Source organism: Macrobrachium rosenbergii, chromosome 43, assembly GCF_040412425.1.
Source record: "Macrobrachium rosenbergii isolate ZJJX-2024 chromosome 43, ASM4041242v1, whole genome shotgun sequence".
Lineage (NCBI taxonomy): Eukaryota > Metazoa > Arthropoda > Malacostraca > Decapoda > Palaemonidae > Macrobrachium > Macrobrachium rosenbergii.
The window spans coordinates 31,675,388-31,687,858 of record NC_089783.1 but is presented as its reverse complement, the minus strand read 5'-3'; the positions used below and the strand labels follow the sequence as shown (position 1 = coordinate 31,687,858).

Sequence of the window (12,471 nt, the reverse complement as noted above, 5' to 3'; positions counted from 1 at the left end):
CAGACCATTACGAGGTAACGGGAGTCATCACTTCCCTGTTCACTTACTGACTGGGAATGTGACTTTTTGGGTGGAAATTCAACATGCTACTCAGCTGAAAGAGTACCTCCCACCTAAGAAGTGGGTCTCCTACATAAATGGCAATGGTTTGTATTTCTATAGGAACATATAAATTTTTAAAAGTAATCTTTATATTTCCTAGGTATACAAACCAGTCTCCTACCAGAATCCAACCTCAACAACTCCACTCAACCACCTTATTACCAAGTTTCATGACTGATTCTAGCTTGCACTGAGGAATACTACATACAAAGCTCCTGCATACCTTGGAAAAATACAAATTAACATTTTTTTTTTATTTTTCAGTCAAACCACCAGGTTTTCAATGCTGTTATCTGTAATAGGCAAAAATATGAATACATAATTTAAAATTACCTTCATGGAGCCCCAACACAAAATTATGTGGGGCATTCAAATCTATTTCAAAGACATTTCCTTTAAAATCATACAAGCATCATACTGTGTTTATATTGCTGTACTTCTTGTGCTAATGAAATCCAATTATTGTTCACCTGTCATTAATGCCAGATAGAGATGAAATCTTCCCACAGTTCTCTGAGCCTTTTCACTATTAGTTGCCAATTGTAAAACTTCTCACCAGCTGTAAAAAATTACCATGTAGTCATTCACATGCGATTTTGTACTACTTATATTGTATTTCATTATATTTTTTAGCAATTTTGAATAATGCTGGAACAGATATACCAACAAGCAAATCTCACATAAGACTGCCCAACTTATGAGAATCCTAAGTACAATTCTGATTGTACTTAACTGAGCTAAAGAGTCTTGAATAATTTCACTACAAGCACCATTTTAAATATGAGAAAAGTAATATAGTAATACTTACATTCTCGAGGAGAATCCTTTTTGCCATTTTCACAAATTCCATCAAAGTCACAAGCTTCATATTGACCATAGAAATTATAAAAGTCTTGCCAAGAACATCCTTGTTCACTTAAACACCCTGGTAATTGAACTGCCTTCTCACTTGCTAGAGTGCTCACCCACCAACCTCTGTTTAAAAATAAATTGTCTCTAATGATATGTGGTTCAATAATATTTACAGACTATTACTCATTTATTTGTAAAGGAAATTATATATATATATATATATATTATATATATATATATATATATATATATATATATATATATATATATATATATATATATATATATATATATATATATATATAATCACCCATAAAAATGCCAAAATGTGGAAAATAAAGGCTTCATATATATATATATATATATATATATATATATATATATATATATATATATATATATATATATGACCCCATAAAAATGCCAAAATGTGGAAAATAAAGGCTTCATTTTCCACATTTTGGCATTTTTATGGGCTCTTATATTTGATGGAATTCTGTTTTAACAGAAAATATTAAATTTCACAGTCATATAATATATATACAGTATATATATATATATATATATATATATATATATATATATATATATATATATATATATATATATATATATATATATATATATATTATATATATATATATATATATATATATATATATATATATATATATATATATATATATATATATATATATATATATATATATATATATATATATATATATTATATATATATATATATATGAATGTCTTTTCCTGTAATACTACAGTGTAATATGAATATAAGATGGCCCATAAAACACTATTTAAACGCTGAAATAGTGTTTTATGGGCCTTCTTATATTCATATATATATATATATATATATATATATATATATATATATATATATATATAATTATATATATATATATATATATATATATATATATATATATATATATATATATATATATATATATATATAATTATATACAGTATACTATCTATATATATATAATATACATATATACAGTAAACCCCGTATTGAGTTCTCACGATTCGCGGACTCACCTATTCGCAGATTTCCCTAAGGAACATATATATACATTATTCGCGGAAAATTCGCCCATTCGTGGTATTTTTCACTGAGAAATATTCACTAATTACTGTATTTTCATATAATTTTCATGACTAAATGCACTTTTTGTGATAAAACTATTAAAATACTCATGTATAAGCATTTTTAGAGGTTTTTTTTGTGTTTGAACTATCTAAATAGGCAGTTCTAAGTGTTTTTTGAGGGGTTTTAAGTATTCGGGGATTTCCGCTATTCGTTCACGCCAAACAAATTCCACTTCTTTTTGCCCCTAACGTAAACCTAACGAAATACCTTGATACTTTTGAAAATAATTTGAAAACCCTCTTCCACCATATAACTTGTCATGACAGGCTCTAGCCAGTAAAATTATGTAAATATTAAGAGTACATTTTTAGGGAAAAATAACTTAGTGTAATTTTGCATAACATTTATCATATGAAAAAGGTAGAGTAACTTAAATCACACAACGAATACATTCCATTACAAATACACTCTCAGAGAGAGGGGGAGAGATTTTTTTTCATCATAACAAGGGGAATACTAAAATTATTAAATGAGTATTGGAAAATAAACCCACTAATTCATAAAGCCAAGTACAATAATTTTTTTATTTTTTTTTTTATTTTTACCCAAACTTTGATCTTTTACGATCCCCATTCAATTCTTCCTTTAACTCATTCACACACAGTGTACAAATTTATATACGTGCCCATGTCCATTGAAATGTCTCCCATCTCTATTTTCACATTACGTACTTCAGCCCGTGGAGTGAACTCTCATGCATCTCACAGAGCGAACGTACCGCCATTTACTAACAGTCATCAACTGTCATGCACGACTGGGTATCCATTATCCAAGACTTGCACATACCACAAGCACCAAGTTGCATACTGAGTGCAACCCCATAACCTTCCTTTCCTCATGTCAGGGAGCAACAACTAGTTCTTAGGACCAGCCACCCATGAGTGCAAGCCCAAGGGTTTCCCTCCACAGTGTCACTAATCTGAGGCACTGCCAACCAATTAAGTTACTGAAGCACTTACCTTTTACTTTCCCTTTTACTCCTTACTTACATTCTGCCTCAGGCAGAGTGCCATTTTTTTCAGTGCAGTTTGGTTGCACTGCCTTTTAGTGTTGTTCCCAGGAGAACACCGGCACCCTTGTGCCACCAACATAGTGCCCATCCATAAGCCACCGCACCTGTACCTGAGATACAGAGTGCCAACCAGTGTATCCGCCCATAAGGAATATTATACCTTCAGGATCACTCCCATATTCACCAGCGTATCTGCCCATAAGGATCATACTTCCTTCAAGATCGCTCCATCAGTGTGACCCTTGCACGGCACACTCAACCACAGTGCCACCTTATTGAAAAGGTGCCACACCACTGAAGTGCCACCAAACTACAGAACACTTCCCACTGTCACAAACCATTTCCCCTAGTCGTCCTCACAGACAATAACCATGTCTCTAAAACACCGCCAAGCCCTCATGAACATGGGCAAGGATGCAGGTTATACTGGACAGGAACTCACCCAGTGGGTGAAAGATCAGCTGGTAGAACAGAGGAAGTATGCAGACGAACAGAGGCAGCTGGAGGATGAAAGAGAGGAACGGAGAAGACAGCATGAACTAGCTCTCAGAGACAAGGAGCTTGAGCTGGAGAAGGCAAGAAAAGAAAGTGCTGAAGCTATAGCAGTCCAACAAGCCTCCAACCCCACACCTGCTGCACCAAATGCTCCACTCTCAAGCATTAATTCCCTAGTCCCAAGTGGACTGAGGAAGAGCTGGAAGCATGGTTAGAAGAGATAGAGGCGCTCTTTGACAATTACAACACCACCGAGACAGAGAGGGCCTTTGTGCTTACTAAGCATGTGGAAGGAAAAGCCAAGGCAACCCTCTGCTCACTGGAGTAGAGTCAAAGAGAAGACATGATTGAAGTACATAGGGTTATCGCAAAAGCCTAAGAGATAACCCCAGAGAAATGGAGACGACGGTTCCGAGGTCTTGCCAAGGAAGTTGGCTGGTCCAGGACAGAATGGGCCTGTCACAAGACCCAGTCTGGTACTCGCTGGTTCGACTCCCTGTCATGCACTACCTTCAAGGACTTATTCAATCGGACCATGCTGGAGGATCTTTTCCAATGTGTGCCTGGGCCCCTTGCTGTATATCTCAGTGATAAGCAGCCCACCACACTTGTGGAAGCCTGCCGTATGGCTGATTCCTGGGAAACGTTCGACCAGTCTCACAGCACATCTCACCGCTGCATAGTGCCACCTAGGTACCTCTCAGGCTCGACTCGCCCGAAGAACGGCCTGCCTAGCAAGCCTACTTGCACAAACTGTAAAAAGTTTGGCCACGCTGAAGCTGATTGCTGCTACAAGTTGGGGAACAATAGGCAGCCTACTACCAACCACCAGAACTCCTCTCCCTCTATGTCCGCTCAAACTTCTCTACCGACCATCACCATAGAAGATCAGCCCATCCCAAGGGACCCTGCCGAGACTGTGGAACTCCAGGACACTATACTGCTGGATATCCTGGCTGCCCGAAGCATATGTCCTCTACTAAGCACATCAACCTGATTAGTGCCACATCCTCCATGGCTGTGCTACCAACTATGTCTCATCCTGAGCGGGTCTGGACTCAGTCCGTCTCAGTGGCACCCCTGGATGGCTCTAGCTTACCAGTGAACCTGCCAGCTATGGTAGACACTGCCTCAGATATTAGCCTGATTGATTGGGCCCAAGTGCCAGCCAGTGCCCCTGTTGATGAGAAGACCAGGTGGACGATGACTTGGATAGAGGAGCAAACCAAAACCATTCCCAGAGTTGAACTTCAGGTAACCACACTTGGGGCACACAACCTTCCCGTCTTGGCGTGGTGAATAAAATCAGGCACGGAGTGGAGTTCCTGTTGGGATGAGACATCCTCTGGGAATGTTCTCCCCCAATGCCACTCTGCTGCCTAGTTACCTCCACCAGGGAGGCCACTCCAAAACCACCTGACTGGGACACCGACACTGTGAAAGGCATGCCACCATCAGCCCAACCTTCCATTCACCAAGGTATTCAACAGAAAGGACATTCTCCAATCAACTCCAGGTCCAGTCTTCAATCCTCACAAAAGGATGGCCACCAAAAGTCTCCTCCGTCACCACGAAGGGAAATCACCAGGTACCGTTGCAAGACCTGCAACAAAACAGAGCACTCCGCAAATTGGGCAAGGTGCCCTAGCAAGCAAACTGCAATGGATACCACATTCAGAAACATTCCAAGAGGCTCTGCCCTTCACCCAAGACAGGAATCTGTCTCCCACTACCTCAGGTACATCGAGGGGTTTTGCACGCCAGGGTCCCTTGTCAGCCATGCCTGACTCCAATTCTCTGCCAGTGCCACTTGAGAGCCCTGAGCAGTGCCATGCTCCATCTATCTCGGACGTAGCACCTCTACTAACCTTAATCCCTGTGCCTGGCCCCGAGTTAGTGCCAGCGCCGGATCCAAATCATGTTAAGGCTCCTCCTACGGGAGATCCTCCAAACCTCACCGACTTGGTCATCGCCAATTGTGAGCCTCCAACCCCTGACGTTTCTTCTTCCCAATCACTTTCATCTGCCGAGGATGATCCTCTGGCAGACCTTAATTTTACACCTTCTCTGGACGACCAGGAACTGTCTGGCCGGGATGCAGACACTGGTTCTACCCTTACGAGGTTGTCGCAGCAGCCTTAGTAGGAAGCCAGTCCGTAGCTACTAGGGCTACCCCTGATCCTGCTCCTGACGGCACTTCTGGCCTTTCCCCAGAGTCGGTACCCTCATCACCTCCTAGGAATGGCGTAGCCAGACCTTGGAGGCACCCGAAGAAGGGGCGGAAGAGATCCAATTAACCCATAAGAGCCACAAGCTCTCCTTGGCACTCGTGTCCCATTGGCACAGTGCCCCTTTCCATCTCAGAGTGATCCTGGCACCTACCCAGAGAAGGTAGCCTGAGTGATCTCTGCCCAAGTAGACTAACATCTAACACCCTAGACATCTTGTAATACTAACCCCAAACTATCCAATACTCAAGCTGGTACACCCCTGGCCACTTACCAAAATTACTGTAACCCTTCAGGTTGCTCATGTCCAAATTTATTGCGTGTTATTCTGTAAAGCATTGCGTACCCCATAATTAATTGCATTTAGTTAGGTCAGTGTCATTTAATTTAGTGCCAGAACCATAGGATAGTAGGCTGTGTCAAAAGACACATTTACCATGTACCCATTGCCTAAGAGTAGAGTTCCCCTGTCGTCAGAGACAGCCAGTATAAGTCTGTAGATACCGTTGCATAGGTTAAGCTCTGCTGTAGTAAGTTAGTAAAACTAGTACCCCTCTTAGCAGTTAGGTAGGTCCTTTTAGCTATTGCAGTGCAAAAGCACAATTCATTTAGTGAAGGTAACTGACTAGTTGGGATGAATAACTTACTTAGCCAAGGCCTTCGTGCCCGAAAGGGCGTGAATGCCTTTTTAAAGGGGGGGGGGGGAGCTATTAAGTGTTTCCACTTGTCCCTTTCACTCAGTTAGATAGAAATTCAAATTTATGGGTAGCTGGAGGAGACGCCATGAAGGGGTTGAACTTATGTAGGCCTAAACCCCCCAAATCGCCTGATTTTGGGGTAAACAATACTGCTCCTTAGAAACCCCCATCGGATGTTTTGGGGGTCAGGTAGCCGTTAGAAAATAAGGACGAATCCAGGTTGTGGGTAGACTATGATCTTAACACTTAAGTCCTTAACTATAGACCTATTTTCCCCATGACCTTTTGCTGGCTGTGTGACTGCTTTCAGATAGCCAACATCCTGTTTTCCAAGCCCAACCACAAAGCAGCACCCAAGTCCTGAACGCCACCGCACTATGTACCCCGCCACGACTGTGTTGAGTGGCGCTCTTTCATCTTCCTTATACTGGCAAAGATTGCAAGAGTCTGGAGGTCTAGTTCCTTCCATGCTACGAACTCTACGCATAAGGAATAAGAAATCCTACTACTCTACTTCCCAAGCGGTCGGTCCCAACCTTGTGAATCAATTCCACTTATAAGTTACTGCCATTCTGCTACATGCAAGAATTTCCTGATACGCAGTCCCGGAACACTAACCAGTCCCCCTCCCCATTGTGCACAAGCGCCTGAAATTGAAATCATTCAATCATTAGTCACCTTTTCATATTCAGAGATTTGCTACTCAATGTCTAATATTACCCAAAGGCTCTTACCAGGCAAAGCAATCTTTCCTCCTCTTCCGTGCCTAAAATATCCAGACTCTCAATTGTGAAGGAACAAGGCCAAGGATGTGAAGGGTTCTCATTCTTCGCCAAAATGCTTAGTAGGAAGGAACAGACTGCGTCTCCGTTCAAAAAGCCGATCCTTCTGTCAATCGCTTGAATTTCACTTAGTCTCTTCGCAGTGGCCAGCACTACAAGGAAAATAGCCTTCTTAGTTAAATCCCTTAGAGAGGAAGAGCGCATGGATTAGAAGTGGTCACTTGATAACCACTTAAGTACCACATTTAGATTCCAAGTGAAATTCTCCTCCTTTCTAGATCTGGTGGTGCTGAAAGACTTAATTAGGTCTGAAATATCCTGATTAGCAGAAATGTTGAGGCCTCTGTGACAGAAAACAGAGATGAGCATTGCTCTGTAGCATTTTATTGTGGAAGAAGACCTTCCTAGAGAAGTCCGCAAGAAAAAGAAGAAAATCTGCTATTTGCGGGATAGATGTTTGACAAGACGAAACTCCGTTTCTTCTTCACCAGGTCCTAAAAAACTTCCACTTTGACTGGTAGAGCTTGCTGCTGATAGCAAAAAACCTTTCACTCAAACAAGTCTATTGACAGTCTAAAGCCCGTCAGCAGTTGTCTGAGAAGACTTGGAATAGCAGGGAGGAGCCTTGGAAAGTCTACGAGGAGATCCAGAACGTCTGGCAACCATTCCTTCTGTGGCCAAAAGGGGGCTGCCAGAGTCATTCTTGCATTGTTGTGAGAGCAGAATTTCTTGAGAACTTCCCTCATCATTCTGAAGGTTGGAAAAGTGTAAAGGTCCAGATTCGACCAATGTTGCCCATGCGAGAGGGTCCGTAACAGGGGAGCAGAACAGAGGTAGACGGTGATTTCAAGACGTTGCCAATAAGCCCAGGGTCGGTTGTCCTCATAATCTCCAAAGGTTGGAGCGCACCCGTTTGTCTAACGTCCATTCCGTCGCAAGGACCTGATTCTGGCAGCTTAGTTCGTCCACCAGGACATTGCATATGCCTTGGATAAACCTTGTGACTAGATGGTTTTGGTTCTGGTCTTCCCAGCACAACAGATCTCTTGCTATCTCACACAGGGGAATGAGTGCATTCCCCCTTGATGTCTTATGTAGGCGTTGGAGAAGTAGTCTAGGTCGGGGTTCACTGGGAGAAGAGATTTCCGTCAGTCTTTCTTCTGACTTCTACCAATGCAAGTCCTCCTTTATTTCTGCTGTGACAGGAAAGGAGTGGAGATCTTGATGTACCTTCCGATCCCAGCAGGTTCTTGGGTAAAACTGTAGTGGCCTCATGTGCAGACTCCCCAGCCTGGCCTCATGTGCAGACTCCCCAGTCTTACAAACTGCTCCAATGAAGCTAGTGTGCCTAAAAGACTCATCCACAGAGTTGCTGTGCACGAATGAAGGGGGAAAAAAGAGTACACCTCCCTTAAACATTCCTCCACTCTCTTGGGGTACGGCAAAGACTGAAAACTCCAAGAGTCTATCAGAATCCCCAAATAGAGAATTCTCTGAATGGGAATTAGTTGAGATTTCTGTAGGTTCAATAAAACTCCTAAATCTTGAGTCACGCAAATCGGCTTCTGTAAGTCCTCCATGCATTGATCCTTTGTTGGAGAGTTAAGTAGCCACTCGTCTAAATAAAGTATGATCTTTACCCCTGCTAGATTATTAGTATTAAAAAGTTTAACCAGACCACTGAGCTGACTATCAGCTTTCATAGGGTTGGCCTGAAGGATTTGGTTGAAATGACAGGTCTAGGCTAGAAGCCTAGCACTGGGACAAAACATGTCACTTAAATGAAAATTAAAATGAAATTAAAAGCTGCAAAAAGGCATACGCTTTCATACTGAAACACACACACAATAAATACATTTATACTTGTGTTTCCATATATATTCACTAAAAATGTATGTTAAAATTCAGAATAGAGTAAAATCTTAAAATTTACTTGCTTTAAAATTCATTACACTGATTGAGTGAATTTTTATATTTTATCAATTAACTCACAGCTTCTCCCGAACATTAAAATGGGTATTACTGAAAATGTTGAAGATTCCGACAAAATTTCTTTTACTGAACTATTTCCAAAATTTGATAATCGTTGCATGTAATATTTTGGACATTCACACAGTACATGCTTAACTGTTATCAACACTTTGCAATCTGGGTATTTGGGAGGAGGGCCACATGGACTGTTCATTAAGTGTCTATGTGTCAAACGAGTATGGCCTATTCGAAGACGCGTCAGAATTACTTGTGAGTGTCTCTCTCTCTGATATGACGACCTCCATTTTCCATAACTGGATTTTATCTTTTAATTTATTATTATCAGGTTCTTCATTCCATATATTTTGCCATTTACTTGCAATGATTGTTTTTATATGTCTTATATAGTCACTAATAAGGATGTCTACGTTTGCTCGTCATGTGGACTGCTTCTTTAGCTGCTTTAGCAGCCTCTTCATTTCCCCTAATCCCCACATGGGCAGGGATCCAACATATTTCAATATTTTTTCACTTATTATACAATTTATGGAGTGAAAACTTAATTTGTTGTACAATATTATTTTTTTATTACTGCTTTGAATGGCTTCTATAGCACTTCTGGAGTCGCTATAAATCACAAAATTATTAAATGACGCTTCTCTAATTTTTATGGCTGATGCTACTGCATATAATTCAGCTGTAAATACCGAAGCATTATCTGGTAGAGAGAACTGATACATTTTGTTTTGGGATACTGCAGCATATCCCACTCTGTATTGTGACTTAGACCCATCGGTGTATATTGCATAATGTGGACCTTTTCAAATTATATGTTCTACTGTATGTTGTCTATGGTATTCTAGAGTATATGAATGACTTTTTGATAAATATTTCAAGTGTGTACAATTTCTCATTTTATTCATTGTCCAAGGAGGAGGTAATTTTAATATTAAAGGTAATTGTATATTTATATTTAGTGACTCAAACAATTTTCTAGCTCTAATTGGGAAAGGAGGTAGATGGTTGTTTATAAACACATCTCTTAATCCAAATAATTTTTTGGTTGGAGAATCATTTGTCTGAGTTCTCATAGCACTCTTCATTGTTACTAGCTCTCTATGGAGAGAGAGAGGTAGTTCACCACATTCAACTTGTAAAGAAGACGTTGGTGACGATCGAAAAGTTCCTGAACTTATTCTAAGACCTTCATTATGAACTGGGTCTAACGTTCTCAGAGTTGCATCTTACGGCGAGCCGTGTATTTTGCCTCCATTATCAATGATAGACAGCACTGTTGCTTTATACAGTAAGGTAAGTGTATATCTATCGGCTCCCCAAGTAGTGTTCGATGGTCTTTTAATTAGGTTTAATGTTCTTTTACATTTTGATTTCATGTATGTTATGTGGGCTTTCCAGTTTAAGTGTGCATCAAATACTAATCGCAAAAATTTTGCTGTTTGGCCAATTGGCATGGAATGATTTCTGATTTTTTAATCTATTTCTTCACCTTTTTTCCACTCTTTATTTTTATAAAACATTACTGCCTGAGTTTTTTGTACAGAAAATTTAAAGCCTACAGATGAGGCCCATTCATCTATTTTTATTATAGCTTTATTAATGATTCGCTCTGCATGTCTGATGCGAGATGCTGAATAATATATGGCAAAATCATCCATATACAAGTTACTTTTAATTTCGATTGGTAGATTATTACTGATATAATTTATTGCTAAAGTAAACAGTGTGCCACTAAGGACGCTTCCTTGTGGAACACCATTTTCAAGTAGAAATGCACTTGACAATACATCATCAATTCTCACTTGAAAAGTGCAATTTGTCAGAAAGTTTAGGATAAACCTAGGTAAATGTCCACGGATGCTGTTTTTATTTAACGTTTTTAGTATTGCATATTTCCAAGTAGTATCACATGCCTTTTCAATGTCAAAAAAGACGGCTATAGTAATTTGTTTTCGTTCAAATTCTCTTCGTATGTGGTCTTCCAAGTTAGACAGAGAATCCAGTGTAGATCTGTTACACTGTGACCTAAATTGAGTAGGAGTAAAAATTTATTTTCTCGAATGTGCCATGTTAGTCGAGCATTTATCATATTCTCTAGTAATTTGCATAAACAACTTGTTAAAGAAACTGGTCTGTAATTGTTTACATAACTGGGATCTTTTCCAGGTTTGGGGATAGGAATAATTATAGCTTTACACCATTCATCAGGAAATAAATTTTGAAGCCATAAGTGGATATAAAACTCTAATACATATGACTTTGCCAAAGGTGCTAAATGGCAGATCATTTTACAACAAATACTGTCACCTCCAGGGGCAGATTTATTACTGTTCAACAGAGCAATTACTCAAACTTTTCCATATTAAATTTTCTATTATATATCTTCTACTGTTTCAAAATTTATTGTTATTAATTCTATACTATTTTTCTTTGTGCGGAAATGCTCATCTAAATTTTTGTCACTACTTACTTTGCTAAATTTTCCCCTATTACATTACTAATTTCTTTTGGATCTGCCTAGGTGGTTTAACATGGGTGCCATTTATTTTTCTGAATTTTTCCCATATTTTTTATATGGGAGTATTATTAGAGAGATCTGATACATATTTCCCCCATGAAATTATTCTTCCTTGAATTACTTCTCTTTTAAATTTTGCAGATATTTTGTTATATAGAGGTTTTAATGCATCAATTTCTAATAATAATATACAGGCAGTCCCCGGTTTATGACGATTCCGGCTTACAACGTTCCGAGGTTATGACGCTTTTCAAATATATTCATCAGAAACTATTTCCCAGTTTACGATGCATGTTCCAGGGTTACGACGTGTTGTACGCTGATCCAACGGAAGAAATATGGCTCCACAACGGCAGAATAATAAAAATTCGGAGGTTTTTTTGATGAAAAACTCAATAAAAATGCAGTTTACATCGTTTTCAATACACCCAAAGCATTAAAAGTAAGGTTTTCTTAGGATTTTTGACGATTTTCGAAAATTTTTCGGTTTACAACGATTTTCGGTTTACGACGTGGTGTAAAAACAGAACCCCCATCGTAAACCGGGAACTGCCTGTTTTATTTTACTGAATTTTCTATTCAAATTATCTAATCGTCTTCCAATTTATTTTTATTAATTCTGTTAGT

At 39.3% G+C, this 12,471-nt stretch overlaps 1 protein-coding gene across 1 annotated transcript in view; it reads right to left on the bottom strand.

The window, feature by feature from the left end:
- Positions 1 to 341: 341 nt before the first annotated feature.
- The window catches only part of LOC136828744 (multiple inositol polyphosphate phosphatase 1-like), a 48,255-nt gene continuing 36,125 nt past the window's right edge, over positions 342 to 12,471 (bottom strand). The window contains exons 11-12 of the mRNA XM_067086950.1: positions 911 to 1,077; positions 342 to 661 (exon numbers count right to left, since the gene is read on the bottom strand). Of these exons, the coding sequence (XP_066943051.1) occupies positions 579 to 661; positions 911 to 1,077 (250 nt within the window). The 3' untranslated portion in view covers positions 342 to 578. The remainder of the gene's footprint in view (positions 662 to 910; positions 1,078 to 12,471) is intronic.